General features: G+C 38.9%; 1 protein-coding gene across 1 annotated transcript in view; it reads left to right on the forward strand.

Moving 5' to 3' along the window:
• Positions 1 to 23,707, forward strand: part of LOC109464017 (sushi, von Willebrand factor type A, EGF and pentraxin domain-containing protein 1-like) — a 41,708-nt gene extending 18,001 nt beyond the window's left edge. Inside the window, exons 7-28 of the mRNA XM_019760936.1 lie at positions 5,691 to 5,824; positions 7,002 to 7,208; positions 7,866 to 8,048; positions 8,485 to 8,745; positions 9,136 to 9,345; positions 10,060 to 10,248; positions 11,994 to 12,470; positions 12,746 to 12,907; positions 13,419 to 13,580; positions 13,914 to 14,109; positions 14,667 to 14,860; positions 15,780 to 15,962; positions 16,088 to 16,324; positions 16,682 to 16,852; positions 17,644 to 17,853; positions 18,342 to 18,514; positions 18,639 to 18,768; positions 19,026 to 19,223; positions 19,442 to 19,600; positions 21,583 to 21,699; positions 22,233 to 22,347; positions 22,920 to 23,707. Coding sequence (XP_019616495.1) covers positions 5,691 to 5,824; positions 7,002 to 7,208; positions 7,866 to 8,048; positions 8,485 to 8,745; positions 9,136 to 9,345; positions 10,060 to 10,248; positions 11,994 to 12,470; positions 12,746 to 12,907; positions 13,419 to 13,580; positions 13,914 to 14,109; positions 14,667 to 14,860; positions 15,780 to 15,962; positions 16,088 to 16,324; positions 16,682 to 16,852; positions 17,644 to 17,853; positions 18,342 to 18,514; positions 18,639 to 18,768; positions 19,026 to 19,223; positions 19,442 to 19,600; positions 21,583 to 21,699; positions 22,233 to 22,347; positions 22,920 to 23,019 — 4,168 coding nt within the window. The 3' untranslated portion in view covers positions 23,020 to 23,707. The remainder of the gene's footprint in view (positions 1 to 5,690; positions 5,825 to 7,001; positions 7,209 to 7,865; positions 8,049 to 8,484; positions 8,746 to 9,135; positions 9,346 to 10,059; positions 10,249 to 11,993; positions 12,471 to 12,745; positions 12,908 to 13,418; positions 13,581 to 13,913; positions 14,110 to 14,666; positions 14,861 to 15,779; positions 15,963 to 16,087; positions 16,325 to 16,681; positions 16,853 to 17,643; positions 17,854 to 18,341; positions 18,515 to 18,638; positions 18,769 to 19,025; positions 19,224 to 19,441; positions 19,601 to 21,582; positions 21,700 to 22,232; positions 22,348 to 22,919) is intronic.
• Positions 23,708 to 24,099: the final 392 nt, after the last annotated feature.

A 24,099-nucleotide genomic window follows, 5' to 3' on the forward strand; every position in this document is an offset into this window, starting at 1 on the left:
GGCGAAGAAAAATTCTGGGTGTAAGATTACTAGTCCTAGGAGAAGAATGGTATTCTTGGTGCAAGAAATCTCAAAGGCCTGAAAAATGTTCTGCGTGTACGTTTACTGGTCTTAAGGGGAGATTGGTATTCTTATGGCAAGAACAACAATCTTAATTAGAAATAAAATCTATCTTAACTTATTCTTACTGCAAGAATAATATTCCAATTCTGTAGTTCAAGGTACATAAGAAAAGGAATCTTACCACAAGAAAAATATGCTAAAATGCAGATTATTGAAATTCTTATCTCATGAGATCTCATGACATCTTTAAATTTGTACATTTTTTCACTTTCAGGACATTAGTTCACATGTTCGACTATTTATCCGACGACTGCCTACTTTACCGAACCCATCACCAAGCCTTTTGACGCTCAAGGCCTACAGTGTGACCTTGATACATTAACAAGATGGTAGAACAGCTGGTTTATGTCGTTCAACCCCTCTAAGTGCCACATTCTTTATATAACTCGTAAAAGACGCCCCATCATAACACAGCACGAGTACTCTCTTGCTAATGAAGTCCTAACCGGTGTCAAGTCCCACCCTTATCTCGGATACATAACATCTGTCCGATGATTTGACAATCAAAGAAGGAAGCACTTCCAATTGAAGATTCAACATTTGATGTTTTCCCAATATTTGTCAAACTTGGAACAGCAAACTTGACCCCCCCCCCTTAAACCTATATATCTAAGTCATTAAACCTTACTCTCAAAGCATATATGTTTACGGTTTTTGCGTGTTTTTAGGCTATCTAATATCTTTTGCACTGATTTTTGTAGGGGGCGGGTGACAAAAAATTCCAGGTGAAGAAAGAAAGCTCGAAAAAACACGGCAATTATAACACAAGTCCCAAACATATGCGTTAAGAGTACTTAAAATCAATATATTAAATCAAATTAGTCATATCAATCACGCCAGTAAGTAAAGCTGGTTCCAAAGGTCATCCGGCGTAATCTGACCCATTGTCCATCTCGGGTCAAGGCCACTTGCTATAAAGCGCTGGTACAGCCCCACTTGGAATATAGTGCCACCGTCTGGGACCCGTATACCATCAATTAAAGGGATACAGGCGGTTGAGGCCGTCCAGCGCAGGGCCGCCCGGGTGACTCGTAATGAAACAAGAATTCCAGAATTTCATACCTCCATGAAATATGTAGAGTTTAAGGTTCCGGGTCGGAGTTTAATTCTGACCAGAGTCTAAGTAAGTGCGCAGTAAATCGCCGGAAACGTGACTTTGTATGGTATGTTTTGGCCGCGATATCCCTGAAATCGTAATATCTGTGTACATATCTTTGTATTTTCTGAAAAGCCTGTTAGTTGTAGCCTTTATAGGTGGCGTAATGTTGGTGGTCCAGCTAAGACTTCCTGGTATTCGTCCGCGCGGATGGTTATGTGGCCTTTTCGCCTGACCGCCGGGATGGTACGTTCTATATGCGTTCTGGGTGTGTTCGGGCCATCGAAGATAGCGATAAACTTATCGCATCGATTTTAATTAAATTCAAATTTTGGAAACATTAGGTTCTGAGCTTCTTCGAGTACTAAGCCGTTACCCTGGGAAAATTCGTTTTTTCCATGCATCCATGGTTAAAAATGACGAAAAAAATGACCCCTTTTTTCAAAATGTACTTTGATGTGCCTCATTTACCCCTAAATAAATTGGGCGCAGAAAATATCAATCAAGTGTATTGATAAGCGGCACGGCACCCCTTTCCACCAAAAGAGTGAAAAATTCCGACCCGCGTTTAGTACAGAAATGACAGCCCGTCGGGCTGAGGGTGTCAAATTGCTCGAAATACGGAGGGAAACTCCGGTCCGAGACCTTAAGAAGACGGCGCATGCGCAGAAAATGACGTCATCGATGACTTAATTTCGATTGATTTTAATGTTTCCAGCCGAAGCTGTCATATTCTGCGAAAAAACCGCACCGTTGTACTGTTTTGGGGTCCAAAAGTCCGGATATACATGTCGGGTCCTAGGCGCCCCCCTCCCCCTTTGCCCGCCCCCCCCCCCCCCGACTCTCCGTGAAGGGCAGTTTTAATCGTTTCTGGACGATAAAATGTTCTCAAATGAATTCACTTTCTATGTCATTTCATGTGAGTCGACCTCTAAATTTGACTTCCGCATAATTTCGGCCAAGTCTTTCCATTTATGGTGACTTAACTGACATTTTACAGGAAAATTCGATTGTTTTAGGCCTATTTAAGGCAAAACTAGGTTTTCTGATTTTCGGTTCAGGGCTCCTTAAAATCGCGAACTTCTTTTCGTTGGCTGGTGTTAAGTGGTAGCCTAATAAGTACTTCACGCAACTTTGCAGCAATTTTTTCAACTAATCGCTCCTAGCCACGGCAGCATCACCCAGATTGTGTTTTGCGCCTCGTAAGAACGCAGTTTTTCACACATTTAAGGTGCGCTGTGATACTTAATAGGCCATTCACGGCAAAGTAGTGAAGAGTTTGGTGTCGGACTCGTTTGATTCGGAAAGTGCGAGCTCAGTTCTATCACTCAAGGTCAAAATCTGACGTATTCTTCATTTTAATGTAAAGCGGTGAAGCAAAAACGCGACCCCCTGCTGTTTAACTTGGACAACGCATGACGTCACTGCGTGACGTCATCGATCCCAACTTTAAAGAGGTTTCCCGCAAGTATGCAGCACAGAAAGGACGATAAAACCACATCTATCCCTAGCCAATGACCAGAGCGGGCGTTTCCTTCCGTTTTATCTGATTTGAAAAAAAGCGAAACACCAAAAAACGGTACTTTTAAATTTCTCCATTGTAATGCTGCCTAGGGGCCGCGTCTTGGCAAAAGTAGCCATAGAACACAGTGTTTTTCACATGACTTTAAACCGCTGCCGCGGGAAAAGTAATGATCGCATACAAGCCAAATTTGGATATATGATAGATATAATGTTTCTGAAGAATATTAAATTTTTTTAATGAAAATTAATCTCCTTAAGGTTCCGGGTCGGAGTTTAATTCTGACCAGAGTCTAAGTAAGTGCGCAGTAAATCGCCGGAAACGTGACTTTGTATGGTATGTTTTGGCCGCGATATCCCTGAAATCGTAATATCTGTGTACATATCTTTGTATTTTCTGAAAAGCCTGTTAGTTGTAGCCTTTATAGGTGGCGTAATGTTGGTGGTCCAGCTAAGACTTCCTGGTATTCGTCCGCGCGGATGGTTATGTGGCCTTTTCGCCTGACCGCCGGGATGGTACGTTCTATATGCGTTCTGGGTGTGTTCGGGCCATCGAAGATAGCGATAAACGTATCGCATCGATTTTAATTAAATTCAAATTTTGGAAACATTAGGTTCTGAGCTTCTTCGAGTACTAAGCCGTTACCCTGGGAAAATTCGTTTTTTCCATGCATCCATGGTTAAAAATGACGAAAAAATGACCCCTTTTTTCAAAATGTACTTTGATGTGCCTCATTTACCCCTAAATAAATTGGGCGCAGAAAATATCAATCAAGTGTATTGATAAGCGGCACGGCACCCCTTTCCACCAAAAGAGTGAAAAATTCCGACCCGCGTTTAGTACAGAAATGACAGCCCGTCGGGCTGAGGGTGTCAAATTGCTCGAAATACGGAGGGAAACTCCGGTCCGAGACCTTATGTGAATGATTTGTTTCATTGAATATGGAAATAAGGTGGCAATTAATATAATGCAGTTCAATTTATGGTGTTCTAAACTCAACTTACAATATTGGCAATATTTCATCTAAATATGTCCTCATTATCTATGCAAATTGTCTCTATATTAATATAATACATGCATATTGTTGTTAACATTTAAGTAACCTACACATGTCACAGGGTATAGAATTGCCATCATTTACCAGAAATTAATTATGCAAATTAAACCATCATTTGCATAATTGGTATCTGTTTATGTTCTATCTGCCATAGATCACATATATTGCATGTATGAAAGTACTATAATGTAAAACACTTTAATTATAGAATTTCCTCGTTGACTATGCAAATTAAGACATGCATTTAATCATGTACATCTCACTCTTTGCTACCCACCTACCAAAAATGATGAAAATACGTTGTTCCTATCTGGACTTATTGGATTTAAAAGATTTAAAAGATTTCGCCCAAAAGTCCCCTGCAGTTCCAGAACAAGCTGGTAGGGGGACCAAACCCACACCACTTATTCCTGACAGCAAAATCTTTCTGTCACCAAAAAGTCAAGACCATAGCATGTTCAGGACAAAAGATACAACACCCGGAAGTTCTTCTGCAGTACCAAGGTCATCCACCAGGAGGCCCATATTTGACCGTGACCTTTGTCTTCCTAAGACCTACCAGCATACCAAATATCATCACAATCCATAAAGGCGTTATGAAGTTATGCTGACCACAAATGTGCGGAAACACACACACACACACACACAGAGAGAGAGAGAGAGACACGCCGAAAACAATACCTCCATTTTTCATGGAGGTAGTGAAATGAAATACCTTTATTGTACATTCATGACACGACGGGTTAGGTACAGGTCAAGACTTAACAGACACATAACAAACGTATGTAGAAAATTGGAGACAAAAGATGCACTACTTGACTTGGACATACATACATAAGGAACATACAAGGATACTATACTAGGCTAATACAAAGTGTTCCAGTTACTGAGCAAATGACTACCGGCAAACTAGCAATGTGTTACAAATGCTCAATGCCCTGCAGTGGCCTCCTATCTCTGAAAGGAGGAGGAGCGCCCGCCTTACAACATTCTACAAAATAGTGCATAATAAGATAAACATCCAGACTGACAGTCTTCTGCAATCCACCAGGAGGGGGTACCCGAGGGAGCAACTCATTGACATACCGGCCTACCAACAAACACTCACAGACATATACAGGTTCTCTTTCTTTCCGCGCACTATCATCCAGTGGAACACCTTGCCCAACCCGGTAGTTATGGCTCCAACTGTTCCGGGGTCGTTCCGGGTCGGGCTGGCGGCCTGCTCAGCACCAGCTGCTGCCGCGTCGTGTGCCTGCGAAGCTGGTGTGTTACGCTTAGGGGCGGTTATACCGGCTGTACAGATACAGATACACAGTATGATCGCATAATATATGTTGCAAAAGGTCATTGACCTCTTGTTGGTCATTTTGCTTGTATTGAGTTGTTTTGATTTTGATTTTATTGGCACGATACACCCCCCACTCCCCAAACACGGTTATAATTTCACGGAGCTATAGACTCTTGTTAGAAAACAAAGCGCAACCGCTACTTCCTTTTGCGTTCATTGGTTCCCACATTAAAGTGTGTACTTATCTTGTTTGATATGAGTGACATTGCAGACGTCATTAATAACGTTCATCCTGACATTGCTGAGATGCAAACGTACCGGTGTGTAAGGTACAATAGATTTTACACCACATATGGATGAATGTACCAAAGCGAAGCGCACAAAAGTCTATGCTAAGGTACTCACAAGTTTGTAACGTTAAGGTACTCACAAACAGAATTCATCTAATTTGTACGTTCATCATTATCGGTCAGTTGCAACAAATAATGACGTTTAGCATACTTACTTTTTAGTTACAATTGACAAATTAAGTGTAAAGCAAAGCAAAACATATCGAATAGTGTAGTTTCAGTAAGCAACGTTTGTTTTTGTGTCTACGTAGGCTAAATGAATCACCGACGTTGAATGGCATGGACTTGCCGGCGGGATCCTACGAAGTAACCTTCACTGTTTCTGACAGCTCGGGAAACCATTGTAGTGGAGACTGTGCATGCAAGGTGTCGTTTACAGTTGGAGGTATGCCATATTATACTATCATTGAAGAGGTTAATCAGTCAACTGTCGATCAGCTGTTAGTAGAATTATGTTTTTTTTATTTTTGATAGGTAGCAAAATACGTACATTTGCTATCTATGGTTTTATTGAAAATACTTTCTGATGTACGCTATACTTTTTTGAAACCTTACTTTTCCTGAAGCACGACTAACGTTATACGACACGAAAGTCAACGGGTCTACGATTTGATTTTTATTACATCGCCCGATAAAGGTAATAAGAATCAAAATACCTTTGGAAAGGAAAGTTTAACGTTTCCTGTGTAATTTAAGCAGCCATGGTTGACGTCTGCATACATTAATTTAAGAAACACGTTTATTACCTCAAACTTTCGCCAAAATATGTTTTTATCAATTGGTCATATTCTCCATTCTCTTATATGATCGAAAAAATTCATTATGATATTTCCTTATTGCATAAATTATGCAAATGAGGAGTAATTTGATTAGTTATGTTCAAAAATGTTTTTTCACCTTCACAAATTTTCCAAATGCTTCAAGTATGAAATTCCACACTGTTACCAATAATAGCATTTTTCATAATTATGCAAATAAGGTCCTACTCTGTATAATTAACATCTGCTAAGTTTGCTCTCATTCTTATTCACATATGCCAATAGTTTGGATCATTTAATGAAGCGCAGTAAAGTTATAGAGTTACGTCATATTATGCAAATCTGATTTAGATAAATGCCATTTACATATGCAAAGCATCACTTAAGCTACCTACATACCAAATGGCCAACAAATGGTTTTAGAGTTATCCTCCTTCAATTATTTTTTAACAAACGCCACAAACTGCTGGGTTCCAGCACAAGCTGCTGGGGCCCCAATTGATACAAATTACTGCCCAGAGCTTTTTACTAGGTCAAAAGTCATGAACCTGCACTTTAATTACGGTACAGTCGTAGAGGTAAACATCATTTTAGCAAGGGTATAAGGTCGTGTAACTCTAGTTCATTTCAGATTCACCATTTTAGAATTGCTATGGAAGAAGTGGAATAATATTGGAGGCACTTATATATATATATACATATATATATTTTCCTTTTTGTATGATCACTGAAGTATCAGCCTAGTACATCGGTGAAAGACAGAGACGTGTGAACTTTAAATAACTAACAACTTATGTTTTGAAGGAGCAAGTTGCACCGTGCCGACAACCTTGCCACCCAACATCGCTAGCATTAGTTGTACACCAAACGTAGCGGGACCTCCTGTGTGGGGAACTGTTTGCCAGTACAGCTGTCTGCCAGGGTACCAGATGTCAGGAGGAACCACGCGTACTTGTGAGATGGTTGGTGGAACCGGCGTGTGGGTACCAACCAACGCCGTCGATTGTGGAGGTAAGATATGCTTAAAGGCAAAAAAAAAGTAAAGCAATTTACATCGACCAATCTTCCACCTATATTTGCTCTAGTTTTCCATATGTCTCTTTTATTTAGTGATTTCCATCCCCATCTTGTTATTCTGTATAACTTTATTTGCTTTCGGGTACGCTAAAATTTGGGGGTGTCTTTCTCTTGCGTTCCCGACTAACCAAGCTCAACCTCTAGAAAAAACGTCTATGCACATCCCATGCCAGCGTTTTATTTTGATTTAACTTTCCACTCTTTTCACTTATATGTATCATGTTGTTACTTTACTTACGTTTAGATTCAGCTACAACCCAATAAGTATTATGTATTTTTCGTGACAGTTATCTTAGCAGTAATACAAGATGAAATTGATGAACCAGGGAAAAGTTCTATCTTGAAAGTTCATCTGCGTTGGTGAAAGAATGCTCATTGTGAGTTTTGGGCCCAATATTGGGTGTGAGCTTAAATAATTCAATTAGTGACACTGGTATCAGACATGTAACATTTTCTAAATCATTGAGCATAAGACAGGTGACATCCAACAGGTGACATTAAGCTTTATCAAGCCGACTCTGCCTCCGTGTCTCTACAAGAGAACTGTGTGAGTGCAGATAATCAAACATGTTGTACTTATTATTTTGCCAGAGTCCACTTGCGATGGTATTCTGACTCCCCAACATGGAACTGTAAGCTGCACTAATGAAAACAAGTACCGCAGTGTCTGTCAGGTGGAGTGCGAGGCAGGATACCTCCCGGAGGACCAGAACAGAGTAGCCGCAATGTGTCAGGCTGATAGTGTCTGGGATGTCCAGTTGACTAGATGCAAAGGTAATATTTAATAAATACTTCAACAAATTTGATTTAATGTATTGATTTTAAGTACTCTCAACGCATATGTTTGGGATTTGTGTTATAATTGCCGTGTTTTATCGAGCTTTCTTTTTTCACCTGGAATTTTTGTCACCTGACCCCTAAACAAATCAGTGCAAAAAAGAAAAGAAATTAGATAGCCTAAGAACACCCAAACATATATGCTTTGAGAGTAAGGTTTAATGACTTAGATATATAGGTTTAAGGGGGGGGGGTCAAGTTTGCTGTTCTAAGTTTGACAAATATTGGGAAAACATCAAATGTTGAATCTTCAATTGGAAGTGCTTCCTCCTTTTCTTGTCATATCTAGCGAGCTAGCGAGCTAGCGAGCATTCATCCGTTTATTGACTTTTGTGTCTGTAACTTATGTTCAGTGTTATTGCCCCATTCACAGATATTCAACCACCGATCTTCGTCAGCTGCCCAACAGATATCGTAGCGTTTGCCGACAGAAGCAGGGAAACAGCTGTCGTTACCTGGGAACAACCGACTGCCGTAGACAAAATTGATAACATAGACATGCCCGCCTCTGTCCATCTCAGTGAAGGCAGTAGACCTGGATCCACTTTCACTCGCGGACAACATCTTATCAAATACACCGCGACAGATGCTTCCTTAAATGAAGCACTGTGCTCCTTCAAAGTAGATGTACAAGGTACGTGTAACAAATTGATTAAGCGGGATGGAAATTGTATTTCAAAGCTATGCGTTTAGGCACTTGCTGGGTTTGATTGTTCTTCTTGAACGGTTGAGGAAAGTCCATTTCTTCCTAGTTGTTGCAGTTTTTCCATCTATCAATGCAGTGGTTTGATTACAAGGTCAAAATTCGTTGCTTGAATATTACTACAGCCTATTGTGTTGAATTCATGGCTCTTATCGTAGCATTTCGGGCTATAATAGTATGCCTAGACCTGTTTTTATTTTTATTTTTTTCGCTCTGTCGCTTCATATTTTTATGAAAAAGTCCAAGAACCAACTAATTAAATTGGTGTGGCCTACTGCAATTATTAACAAATTACTAAAGGAATTCTGTATTTCTTTACAGTTATCACATGCCCTCCCATCAGATATACGCTAAAAGCAGAGCTTTCCTGTCCAAACGGGTACGTGTATGGCTCAACATGCACCTTCGGATGTGAGACAGGCTACCCAGTGATCGGCCCCACGTCCTTTTCCTGTGAGAGAGACTACAACAGCAATGAACCAGTAGGGTACTGGGACTGGGGTTTCAACCGAACGAAGCCATTCTGCAAAAGTAATGTGTATCCCTTTTAAATGTGTAACACAGTATCCTAATAATTTCCCGAAGGCCATAAGCCTTTTTATAGCGTTTTCTTTTTTAATAGACTGGTAGGTCTTCTATATGAGACCGTACACAAATCAGAGCACAATTTAATTATAATATGTATGATGTATATAGTGATACAATGTGGTGTCTTCCGTTAATAGTTTCATTAGGTTGGTACGTCAATTCAACGTGGTTTTCTAAGTTTCCGCAACCATATATTTTACCATGCCGTCGTTTGAGCGACCTGTCTGTCATCTTCATCAAGGCAATCTGTTTGGCATTTCAGTTTGCCCTAAGGAAGATGGCAGAGAGGTCGTCGAAAAGTCGGCACAGTAAAATACATGGTTGTGGAACTAAGAAAACTTATCTTAATATCTTCATAGCTAAACTCTGTTCTCTTGTTGCCTGGACGATACCCATGTTTTGCGATGTAATTTTCATTTTATGTCTAGTTGTGACGTGAATATAAGTATTTTGCTTGAGTGCGCCACCGCTATGTATTGTATTTTTGCATGTTGAAATAAAAAAAAACAGGAAAACATGACATGTGGTATCTTTTGGTAATGCTATATGGCGTGCACATAAATTTTGTAAGAGCACATAGCCAATTTAGTCGAAATAAATAATTAGATATTTACTGTGATTCCTGACTGGAGTTCTATTACTTTCTATTATTTATAGTTGTGCCATGCCCTACACTTCGGCCGCCGGACAATGGAGCCCTGGCCTGTGACGGATGGGCTTATGGAACATTCTGCCTCATCCAGTGTAATGACCAATGGGACGTTCCGCTGGACACTCCGGAAAGATACGTGTGTGAAACCCTGTCAGGCACATGGAATCCTGACGATGATGTTCCCAACTGTGCATGTAAGTAGTGCTATAAATGAATAAATAAATGAAGCATCAGTATGGAATATATATGCTGTAACAATTATACCAGTGTCTGGCTGTAGCAGCTAACAAAAGCATGTAGGACACAACCCTCCGTGAATGTATACCGCAGTGTTTATGGAGTAGGCAAAGGTGTATCGTTCCATCTTGATCATGAATGCCAGACATTTCTGTCAAAGTTAACCCTACCTAGACCGGGGGGGGGGGGGCTAAAAGTGCCCGCGGCAACTTTGATGTCACCTAGCGTCTGAACGGCTAGCCGTAGAACGGCCAAACTTGGTGACTTTTCCTAGAATATTGTTGGCAACAATTCTCTATCATTGGAATAAGATAATATTATTTTGTGTTGCCATGGCAACGGGTTTCAGACAGGCATTTTTTGCTAAATTTAGTATTTTTTGTTTCAACAATAGAGTTTTATGGGTTTTAGGTCAAGTTACTCATGGTTTCTAATATTAATAACATCCCTGATAATTTTATGTAAATTTCATCATTAAATATGCATAATTTATGCTAATTTGATGACGTCATTGGCCAAAATCCAAGATGGCGGACCATATCATTAAAACAGATATATACAGCTTATTTTCATTAAAATTTCATCAATACCGCCAATTTTCCAAAAAAAGGTGTAAATGAAGGTCTTAAGTATGTTTACAGTGTATTTTAGGCTTTATCATGAAAAAAAACTATTTTTGAAAATTCAAGATTGATGATCCAAGATGGCGGATATCTTAAATATGCATGACGTCATTTTATGACGTTACCGGTGTTGCTATGAGCAACATAAGACAGAGTACACCCTAATGTTCTGTCATAAACACTTTTGGTACAGTTATGTTGAATACCATTTAGTTTTCAGAGAAAAACCTATTTAGACGGTTTTGGCCAATAAAATCACATTAATGACGTCATAATGACGTCATATTACGTCATAACGACATAAAAATTGTGGATATGATAGATTTTTACTAGTACATCATTCTATGAAAATTTGGTGGTCATACGACATACCGTTCGCGAGTTCGCGAGGGGGGGGGTCAAAAGATCCCCCCCCGGTCCCCCATGTCAAAAAAAGCCCGGTCTAGGTAGGGTTAAACGAGCAATTAGTAAAAAAAAACGGTAACTACAATGTGCAAGGTTATTATAACACCTAACTATGTAGCCACTCATTTGCCATGTGTTTTATTGTTGTATGTCGTACATTGAAAGAAAGGCAACGTGGGTTTGTATTATGTCTGAGTTTTCTAATTTTCTGGATCTGATTAATTTTGCTTAAGAAATTTGACTACAATTTATTTTTCTGACTTCACCACCTAGTGGTTAAGTCGTATTGTTTTTGCACAAGTTTCGCAAGTTCAAGTTTCTCCTGCTTCTTCTCCTCCTGCCATTTCTTTAAATTCATTCAACTCCTTCATTTTTGGGCCAAATAACATGAAATTTGGCATGGAGGTAGAGAAGGCAAATACCCCAAGTGTTTTGTTTTTCATTTTGTGATACAGGGTTTTAGAATATTGGGGCAGATAACTGAAATAATCTTTCACTTTGTGATACAAGCACCAAACTTGGTACAAATACTCATGAGACATTACTCTTTTGAAAAAGTACGCGGGTTACAATGAGCGGAACAGTTACTGGTCTTAATAGATTTAGAAAACTGTTACTTACCGTTGTGGTGATGGCATAAGATTATGGTATAAGGTTTATTTCATATTTTTCAGTACCCCGAGATCCAGACAGCATGAACCTACCATCGGAGCTGTACTACTACTCAGGAGACTGCAGGGACCCGGAGACTCAAGTACAGATTCAAGAGAACTTCATCGCGATTCTCAACAGTTCCGACTACAGTCACTTATGCCAACTATTTGTAGAGTGCGCGGCTGAAAATGTGGTGGTTTACTGCGGTAACGTGACAACGCGTTCCGGTCAGCCATCGTACCAACTGCAAGTCAAGTTCGACTTAAGTGTCAAAGTCAAAGAACAAACGGACCAGCATACTAGTTACATAGATTTAGAAAATACCCTTTTCTCAATGGCTGATAAGATCGACGAAGGGGTGAAGGAGGGCAAGTTCTCTTTGAATAACGTCACGGCCATTGATCTGGAAGTGCAGCCTGACTCATTTGTCACATCTCAATGGACAAATCTTGTCTGTGAGCCAGGATACCAGCCGGACTATGACACCTACACGTGCAGTAAGTTTTCTGGGCCAATAGCATTAAAAATTTGCATAGCATATTACAGCTGTATTTATTTCTTAATCACTGCCAACATTACGAAATCATGTAAATATCTCAATATTATTTTTGACGTTTATAATTACCGCCATGAACTAGAGCATTCAGATTGGGACGATATTGCATTTGCATAATACTTTTGATGTGTAAGAAACTGAATGAGATCATGAACATAACGTGTGGTTGTTAATGACTCAGACCCAATTTAACACCTTGTAACTCCTTTGTTTCAGAGGGCTGTCCCAAGGGAAGTTACTTTGACACAGACAAAGGTGTATGTGAGAAATGCCAAGCCGGACAATTCCAAGATGAAGATGGGCAGTTGACATGCAAACCCTGCCCACTTGGTACATGGACGGTTAAAAATGGAAGTCGATCAATGGATCTCTGTTTGGGTTAGTAGCTTTATATCTTCATATATCTGTCTAAAAACGCATCGAATAAATGTGAAATGACGTTAATATCACATTCAAAAATCAGCCCCTGGAGTTCAAGAAAAACTTCTGGGGGCAGAACTAGAAAACCGCAGAGGAGTACTTATCAAACTTGACCTTTGTTTTGCCGACACATAACCACAAGTCAAATATCATAGTTTCATACGGAGTTACGTAACCTCTTGAGTCTTTCTGTCAACAAACACACACACACACACTCACACACACCCAAACACACACACACACACACACACACACACACACACACACACACACACACACACACACACACACACACACACATACACATACAGTGACACACTCACACACATGCACATGCACATACACACATACACAGATACGTACACACACACACACACACACACACGCGTACATACACAAACGTACACAGAAAGATGAGGTGCTCGTTGGAATTAATGATAAATTCCATTTTACCCCTCCCGTTTTGCAGATACCTGTCAACCCGGATGGTACTCGGATACTGGAATGGAGCCGTGTGCACAATGCGAAATGGGTCACTACCAGGCCATGTCAGGCCAGAAGCAGTGTCACAGATGTCCCAGCGGACAAACAACGACAACATTCGGTGCAAAGGCGATGAATGAGTGTAAAAGTAAGCAGGTTTAATTGTGGTAGTGCGCTTTAAAAGAGGGTTTTGAGGGCCCAACTTTTAATTAACATTTCTCAAAAATCTGCAACAAAATGACATTAACTGCTTACATGGCTGAAAAGTAAAATAATTTTTTGGGGTGGTGGGTTACCATAGTAGCACGAAAGAGTCGTAACTATATTGTTGCCAGATAAATTTTATGCAACAGTCGTGTATATCATGCATTTTAATTGAGAGCCCCATTGGCAGGTTGGCTTGCTCATAATGGAAGAGGATGTGCAAAGAAAAACACAGCAATTGTTGCATAACAAAACTGTTAATTTACAATCGCAACAGGCATCGACCTAGTCCTCAACGTATCCAGCAGTGTTCAACTGACAGAAACGCCATCTGATCTACAAGGAATCACTCTCTCCCTCTGGATCCGTCCTCATCTGGACTCAGCACATGGCACCATTTTTTACCTGGGGAATGAATCAAACATTCTGTTCGCTATTAGAAAACAAGAAAGCTTAGAGGTGGCTTTAGCGAGGTAAAAATATAAATATATTTAAAGTCAAAACTTTTGTTCCAACACAAAGAGCTGTTTTCTCCTAGTGTTTTTTTAACAGTCAATTCGGTCTTGTTCAATGGACTGACCCAGTAAGAGTTGTCATATGGCTTCTCTGAAGTTTGACGTCTAGCTGTAGGTGAGAACAATTTTTGTCGTGGAACAAGAGTTTTAACTTTAAACGTGTTTACTACCAACACGGTGAACTTTCATTATAGCATAATGTAGCAACATGTACGTCGCAAAACCACACACTAAATTCCTGAAGAGCTGTAATTTTATTCAGTTGATTGTCTGCGGTTCTTTGTTGATAAAATTATCATCTGTCACTGACTGTCAGTCTATGTGTGTACTTTGGCAAAATGAATTACAAAAAGGTAATCATCGGGTATTGTTCAGAACTACAACAATGCTTCACTTTTTTTTAAATTCCAATACACTTCATTTAATGGTCCATTGTTACAAAGTAAGTCTGCAATTTATTCCTGACGTCCTCTACAAGATGATTAATTACAAAAAGTGTTTTTTTAATGAAACAGCACAGTGCTAAGCACAGGAATACCGTTAGACGGTGGTAGATGGCACAGCCTTGTTGTCACCCTGCGTGATGCTGAAAAAGACTGCAAAGTGTACATCGATGGAGTCGAATCCTGGTCTCAAAGTCTGCCCAACTTCGCAAGCACAGTGTTTCCAGCACTAAACACGAACATCGTCCTAGGCGACGCCGTCGGAGGTAAAGTGTTGATACGTAAATTGACATATTCAGCTAAGATTGAATGAATTAATTAGAAGTTTGCTTCCTGGCCAATTTGGCATTTTTCTCTACTATTATAAAAGAACTGTACTTGTAACGAATATCGATAGCTTGGTACATAAGAATTTGATGAAATTATTTTTCAGACCATAGGGATTACGTATGAAGTATCAGCCCTTATATCACTTCTATGAAAGAGAAGAAGAGTAATGGTACATATTAAACTAATGAAACTTTTCCATGTGCATAAAATGTAGATGTATTGTGCATATATTGAATGATAAGGTTAGATTAGTAAGCCAGTAGAAATAGTTTATAGTTATTAAGTGTTTTAATATACATTGGTGTTTGCCATAATTGTACCCGATGCAGTTGTTTTGCAATAATCTTTGACTTCATGGATTGACTAGTGCCTAATGAAAAAGCTACAAATGAACGTTTTAAATAATTAATATCTTCCAATTGTCGGTAGGTATAAGAAAATAAATTATTTCCTAATTAAAAAAAAATTTTCTTCGTATCACAACTGGCTATTAGTAGATATCAAATTGACTTTCCTATCTTGTATCATTAGACACATGGAAAGCATACTGTTTTTTGGTTGAAAAAATGATATGAGTAATAAAATTCAAACACGTCATCCCTATTGTCCAAAAAAGCATGTTTAGCATTTTTTTTTGTACCGGGCTATCGATAGCCAGTACAACCACATTTCTTTTGTAATAAATCAATTGAAAAATAACGTATCCAAATGCCAGTGGGCAAACATTAAGAGTCATACTTAACAACGATGAAAAGGCAATACTTTCAGTACATCATTGTTACAAAGCACATTCATGTTCTATTATTGTTCAGCGGTTGTTTGGTACTAGGTTTGACGTGGAACTTTTTTTCAAAGGCTCTCTTGCTTGTGACATCAGCGCCTTAAGTGTATGGAATGGAGGAGCTCTACCGGAGTCTACAATCCTCCAAATGTCACAGAGTTGCTCCTATGATGACACAGACGCTGTTGTCACATGGACTGATGTCTTGACAAGCACCAGAAACCGCATAACGCAAAGGCTGCCATCAATATGTGACGGTAAAAATGATGATCTTTTTTTATCACTTTTTTTTATTATCGTGATGGTACTTTCGCTAGCTTAATATTTAGCGTTAGCTTGACAGTCTTCTTAAAGAAATTGTTACTCTGTCCTTTACATGTAGACCACAACGACTGCAACCCGAACCCCTGTGGAGACCATGCAGCTGGGTGTTGGGATGACTTTGGGTTCTACACTTGTGTCTGTGAGGCGGGATACACCGGTACCCATTGTGACGTCAACATCAATGACTGTCACGAAGGCTCCTGTAAGAACGGCGGGACATGCGTGGATGGCGTGGCAAACTACACGTGTGTTTGCTCCGATGGGTTTACAGGAAGGCTTTGTGAGAGAGAAATCGGTAGGTTACGAAAAGAATTGACACAAACGCGTGTTCTGTAAATTCTGTAAAATGAACAAAATTTAGCTTGTGTATCATGTTCACATCTTTTATGCAAATAAGGCCCTGATTCGCATGATTTATCTTTAATGATGTTCACCTCTTATTAGCTTAAAATGCCACATCAATAAAATTGCGATCACTCACCACCAAGGTATTGTAATTTTTTTGCGTTGATTACAAAAATGCATGAGATGTTAAATTTACTGTTTATTTCAGATGTTCCTGTTTATTTGCGCTTTTGTTGATTTTAGTTTGCTAACTAAATTCCGAAAGGACAATTGTTATTTACCACATTTATGTTCTTAATCTACACAGTCAATGGTGGTTGGGGACAGTGGACAGACTGGACCCCTTGTAGTGCTACATGCGGAAACGGAACACGCCAGAGATCGAGACAGTGCAACAACCCACCTCCTGAAGAGAACGGCAATGACTGCATTGGACATTTCACAGAGAGCGGAACCTGTAGCGTGCAAAGTTGTCCGTGTATGTAATATATATATATATCAGTTATGAATGTAAGGTCACAGCAAGTAAATTTTATTGATGACATACTCCGTAGACTCCACATCTAATGCGAGCGGGCGGAAACAAAACAAGGCGGGCCCCAAAAAACAAGGTTCTTACATTTTCAAATTTTGACATCATAAACCTTGTTGGACAATAAATGGTACCTATACTGTGCTAAGCTTACTGCAAAATAAAAGTTGTCAATCATTGTACAAATGGTTTGATTCAGTGAACATGACATATAAAAGGAATGAAAATAATCACTGCATCAAAGCAAAAGACAAATCAGAAGCCTTTTGTTTTGTCTTCTCTCTTCATATCTATCTGCCATCCACCCTCCGGCATGGCAACAGACATCTTTGACAAATTTCGACATGTTGACCACTTTCAGAGGGCAACAAAAGTTCTTTTTTCCCCAAGATCAAGCCAAAATTAATGCGCGCGCTGATGTCATCCATAAAAAATTACTTGCTGTGGCCAAAGTGTAGTGACTGGGACCTGGCAGAATCAGTAAATATTCGACCGATAGAGATAGCGATCAGAATTTCTAAACGCGGCGATTCTACCAATACTTTAAACCTTTGGCATGGATTGTGGCAAGTAAAATTTGATAAATTGTATTTACTGTTCATTAAGTCATAATTTCTCTATATGTAGAAAATGATGTACTAGTAAATGCCGTGGAATATCGAAGAAAGAAACGAGTACAAAGGGGATCTATGTTGAGACAGTGCAATACATTCTTACATTCTTCTTGTCTCATGCAGCTTGCCTGGAGCTGAAACAGCCATTCGGTGCCATCATGAACTGTTACCGGAATGACACAGAGGACAGGAACTACTGCCAAATCGACTGCGCTCTTGGATTGGAGTTTTCTGAGACACCCCATCTGCTTTACACCTGCGGGCCAGAGTCACAATATAAATGGAATCACCAAACTGAAAACAACCCATTGGCGATACTTCCATCGTGCGCCCGTACGTACAGCCTGAATGTACTAGTATCTGCCATGTTACGCACGCAAACACGCGCGCACACACACACACACGCGCGCATGCACACACACACACACACACACACACACACACACACGCGCGGACGCACACACACACATACACACACACACTCTCACACACACTCACACAAACACATACACACACGCACACAAATCTATTTATGTATCTAATAATACAATAGCATCCATATCTACAAACACACGCTCAAAGAAACACACACAAAAGCACTCTTTAAAATCGCTTATAAGCATCTCTATAGCCACTTATTGTTACATAATTGATTTGGTTCAACCGGGCATCATTCGTGGAGATGCCTGTGGTGGGTTTTACTTTTCCGAGAATTGTCTTACTTATTTACTGATAGGAAGAGACAAAGTTGAACCTGTCTCATGATATATGGTTGATTATGTAACAAATACATTTCTATTTCTATTTCAAAATACATGTAGATGGCCGAATCCCTTCAAGGCTTTCCATTGACTACAAGATGAAATACCCGGATTTGTACTGCACATCACCTGGAGAAAGCCGACACATCAAGGACGCCATCAAAGAGATAGGAGCACAAAATGTCCAAGACGTAGACTGTGTCAAAAGAAAGACCTGCCATGTAACATTGCAGGTATGAATATTTAGTTTCAAGTTCGTTGATGAAAGGTTATGACATGTCAACATGCAGAAATTACAGGGTTGATATGAAGTGTCGTATACGACGATAATTTGGTATTATATATTATTGTCTATAGGTCCTCCACTGCGACCTCCCAGGAGATAACCTATCACCAGCGTCTCTCGGTATAGTGCTCTTTGGAGATGTGAATGGCACGATCGACCTCGGAGACCTCTACGAGGCGAATGGAAATATGAGTAACAAAGGTACTTTGCCCTTTACCTATCTATACAAGAAAAATATTATAATCTCTTTTTCTCTCTCTCTCTCTTCCTCTTTCTATATATATGTATGTAAAAGAGAGAGAGAGAGAAGAGAGAGTAGAGAGATAGATTCGTTACAGTCGGGTAATTGATTACTTGTTCTACTAACTTGAAGTTTTGGTAAATACGAATATAAAATATAACTTTTATTTTCGTTGACAATATATTGCTTGCAATCTGACATTTCATATTCTACGCAGGGCAAGAGGCAATCACCAGGCTATCCAACACAATCATAGACCTCACTTCTGGAGCCGAAGAAATTAAAAACAAATCGAAGTCCAATGACTTCGCTGTCGTCATTGATGGTCAGAGTTTTGCAGTGGACGCCAATAGAAGTGAGGTCACGCTCAATGCTGATTGCCAACCACCCATGGTAGCAAAAGGGATGCTTTGTGGTAGGTTGCAGTTTCTACCAAAGTCCAGCACGTCAAGTACCCTATAGAAAATCTTATAATACCAAATGTTTAAAGTAAAGGAAAATATGGTTTCAATAAAACAACGATAAGGGCCATATTCTAAGGATGACATTAAATGATCAAAAGATTTTGCCAGACATTCTAAGGATAGAATATTTTTGTTGTTTGTTTTATTTTCTTTTTTTCTTTTTATTCAGTTTACTGTGCACCGGGAACGTACTACCAAAACAAGAAGTGCACCAAATGCCCTAAAGGGTCCTTTCAAGAACTCGAGGGACAGATGTCCTGCATTTCCTGCCCGGAAGGTTTCATAACAGCTGGAGTAGGAGCCGACCATTCCTCCGACTGCTCTTATGGTACAAAATCCAATCATCCTCAGTGAGAACGATAGTAGATGATATTTATCATTTTAACTGTTTATTGTTGTTATTATGTTCTTGCAATTAGCCTTCGGGCATGAATTTGCAATAAACTTTGACTATTAAACTCATCTTAAAATGTTAAAGAATTTATCTTCTAACAAAACTAATTGCGCAGTACGTCTATACACTTGCGCCAACTGCTTACCCGTCTCCTGTTACTGAACCTCACACAGTCACATAAATTATTGTTGAGTCTCTAGGTTCTTATCACAAGGCAACTAGACCGGAACAGTGGGGGGGGGGGGGCAGAAAATTAGGCACAAACTCACCCAGTACGACTCATTAGTCCTCATTAGGTCAAAAAATAAATCTTTTTTATACAACTTAACTGGCCAAGGCATAAAACCATATAATAATATTTGCTTGTATGGCTTTTTACCTTCGCCAAGAAGGTTATGTTTTCAGAGGCATTCGTGTATGTATGTGTGTGTGTGTGTGTGTGTGTGTGTCTGTCTGTCTGTCTGTCTGTCTGTCAACACGATAACATGACAAGGCCTTGATGGATTGTCTTGATACTTGGTAGGTGGGTAGGTCGATGAGATCTGAAATGATTAGATTTTGGACCCCCTAGCGGCTTGTCATGGTACTGCAGCTGAACTTCTGGTTTTGATATCTTATTATCCAGCCATGCTCAGGAGACGAAATTTGGATGGTAGGTAGCGCTTGCGCTGGGGAAGTAGTGACGTGAATTTGGGCACCCTAGCGGCTTGCTCTGGAACTGCAGGGATATCTGTTTGAAAGTATTCAAAAGACGAAAACTCAAGAATTGGTTCACGGATCGTCGTGATTTTTGGTATGTAGGTAGCTTCCGTGATGCTTAATATAATTATGTGACAATTATGCAAATATGGATGTTATTTGCATAATTTAAGGGGAAATTCTATAAATCAGCTGCATTCCACGAAAGGACTATTGAAGCTTGTGATATTGGTAATTGAGAAAGAGAGAAACACAGGCAGATATTGATTATTTCAATGAACACTTAATTTGCATAATTAATGAGAACATTTTATAATTATGTAATGATAACTGCCTGGAATTTTTATACTTGTGGTATTTGAAAGTTAAGAAAGGTGAATATTATTAAACATAATGTATTCAAATCAGGATTTCATTTGCATAATTATGACGAAAGGCTAGAATTGCAAGTACAAGACTGTCTTTTGGTTGGGAATATGATACAGTGGTATACATGTAATTCATGAAAGTGAGGATCCTATTTGTTAAATCGGGGGGGAATAATCTATAATTTGTTAGTCATTACGATTAACATCATTTGGCGAATGTATGAGATCGGGGAACTCTAGTTTTCAATAATGAAGCTGCTCTACTGTTTTAAAAGCTTTTCGCTATCTTCAGCATAACGACATCGGCAGTCATAGAAGGACTACCCTTAGACTGAGGAAATATTTGTAATGGTGTGATGAGCAATAACAGTAGAAAGGCGTATGTTTGCCACTAAATGTTGCTCCGTTTGTGTCGCTGTTATTACATGGACGGACAGACTTCTTGATAAGGGCTGGAACCGTATAGCGCAATCGCTGCGGCGGTAAAATGTTTTTTTTTTATCCTCTTCACTTTTTTTCTTAATTAAACTGCACTACTGTCTTAAAAAATTGTCGCTACCTAGTACCTTCAGGGCAAAGTCATTGGCAGTCATAGCAGGGTTATCTTAAGAAGATTTTGTCATGTTTGTGGGTATATGTTTGGCACAATATCGTCCTAATATGTTAATGGCAGCTAACGTTACTGTCATTGTTGGATATGATCAGAAATGTGTACGTTAGTGTCGTAAAAGCTTTGATGAGTTCTGCCGTAGCGGTCTAATATAAAATCTCACGAGCACATAATTATAGGTTGTGTGAAATACCTTGTTATAAATCACAAATTAATTCTTGTTCATTGATTTTTTATAGAACATCCGGAGATACAACCGGAGACGGAGCAGGCTCCCGTCATGACCACAGGTGGTTCACAGTTCACAATCACAACCAAGCCGTCTTCGGATCCAGACAACTTTGGGGAAACCAAAGGTTATATTAAGACTTGTAAATTTCACCTATGATGTAATTATAGTATCTTTATCATATTTGACAAAATATGTATACCCTTATTCAAAAGAAAGTCCAAAAGTTTGGTGCCGCTGGTAACTCCTATTTTCTCTTACTTAATCTATCAGTTTTTATTTTCAGTATCCATATAGAGTAAGCTTCTGATAAACCGATTCAATAAACAAATCTCGTTATTTGGCGCATATGTCTGATTCAGCAGAAAAATTGAAATGGCAAAATTTTGATTTGTAAAATACTTAATAGTACACTAGATGCCAGTTTTAATTAAAAGAAAAAAATTGCGAAATTGAATGAACTATATTGTGTTCTCTGCCATACTATCGTGCGTATAGACCAAATTGAAGGCATTGCCCAGGTCACCCTAAAGTTACCCCAGAGAAACCAGACTTACATGTACATTGTATATTTATATTCCAGTGAACGGCCATGCATTTTAACGTTTGCATAAACACGTTTCAACATTTAAGTTAAAATCATGTTTGTTTTCTAACTAGATGACTCAGTGGACGATACCAGTACTACTATTGCCGTCGCTGTTGTGATCCCGATCGTGCTGGTGGCCGTTATTGGAGTAATCGTTGTTGGAGTATACATGTACAGGCGTAAAAGGTAAGGTTTCGTTTTATAGTTATCAAGAGGCTATGATATTCCTATAATTTTTAAGGAATTACTTTAAATTTCTTTCTGATGGGTCTGAGGAAACTGATATAGAAAATAAATGATGGCTAAATTTTTTAAATGATTAAATGTTACGATTTCATTTCTCTTAGGTTGGTTATTCTATTTGTGTTCACTTTAAGTAATTCTAAAGTGGAAGGGAGAAATATTTTATGGATATCGACAATTTTATTGCTTTCATTCTTTTTATTCGACCTTTGTCTGAGGTAATTTGTTGAACTGAGCCATTCTGACATTTTTCATTGGTGTAAATAATTGCCACTTTATAATAGGTGTTAGAAAGAGCCATTCTCACACAAGGAAACATACATTCCTTCACATGTGCGATATATTCAACTACAGTTACAAGATTTTCATTAAATGTACAATAAAGGTTATGAAAGAAAATCATGAATTTCTAGTTATTACTGCTATATTTTGTAAACAAAACTCGCAGACTTAAAAGCTGGATATATCTTATTTACTTGTTCGTTGAAATTTAACCCGTCCCTGTTCCCTAGCAGTGGTCGAACTGATTCCAACCCTCGCAAAGACAAACGACTACTGCGCAATGACATTCCCAAGCGCCATTTTGATGAAGGCATCGCCATGCAAGCGATGTAGGGCAGGCAGGAGAATGGGGCGAAGACTAAAAGCTGTGGAAGGGAGACGGTAGACTGTAAAATGATTGATATTCTTCTATATCCATTTGAAATCGCTATTTGCATTACTTTCTTTGGAGCCTCGATCGAGATGATTCAGTGTAATATGTTTCCCACACTGACAGGTGTAATATTTGTATCTTAACAGTAGAAAGCTATCTTTCGTAGTTTGATTAAATTGTAGTAGTAACTTTATATACCATTTACCAATATGAAACTAAAGCTATCAAACTGGTAAACAAGTGTATAGAATAGAGACCACAAACCTTACAAGGTAGTATTTTGCCTTTTCAGTTGCAGATTCTAATAAGAGTTTGATATTTCATGTGATCAATGTCTGTAAATATTAAAAACAGACGATTGAATAATCTGTAGGCATAGAACTAATACAACTCATAAGGCAGGAAAGCGTAATATTGATAAAGATGCTGCTACATAGTTAAAACTGTAGCACATTTATAGTGTGGATATTTGTGATATGGTTATGGTATTGGCACGCATGTAGAACATTTGGAAACAAACCATTCTGGAGAATTATACAGTGAAAAGGTAAAAAAAGCAGTCATTAGTTATCTGATGTTAAGTAGCATATAGTGCAGTGAGTGCAATACGGCTTCGTTACAGTTTGCGTAAGAACTTAGCATTTTACTGTTTTATCATTGGTGTGAAATAAAGACTTAAATAAAGTGCTTATCAATACAGTATGTCTCTGTTGGCTATTAATAACCTCCCCATTGCCTATAAAGATCAGTGTTAGATAGACGACAGCCCTTTTTAGACTTTGCACAGAGATGTAGATTAGCCACCTAACATAAACCTTCCACAAAAAGTTCGCAAATTTGAATTCTGTTGATCAGGTCTGCATTGTCACTTTTAAATTGCATTTCATTATATGTTGTAAACATTTTAGAACGTTTATGACTGGCTTGTGACATCAGAAATTTTATGATATTTTTTCAGTGTTAAAATGTGGCAGAGACCTTATTTAATATAACATATACTTGAAACCTGTAAAAAAATCTACAAGGAAAAGAGAGCTAGA

Source organism: Branchiostoma belcheri, unplaced genomic scaffold, assembly GCF_001625305.1.
Source record: "Branchiostoma belcheri isolate BF01 breed outbred unplaced genomic scaffold, Haploidv18h27 scaffold130, whole genome shotgun sequence".
NCBI classification, from domain to species: Eukaryota; Metazoa; Chordata; class Leptocardii; order Amphioxiformes; family Branchiostomatidae; genus Branchiostoma; species Branchiostoma belcheri.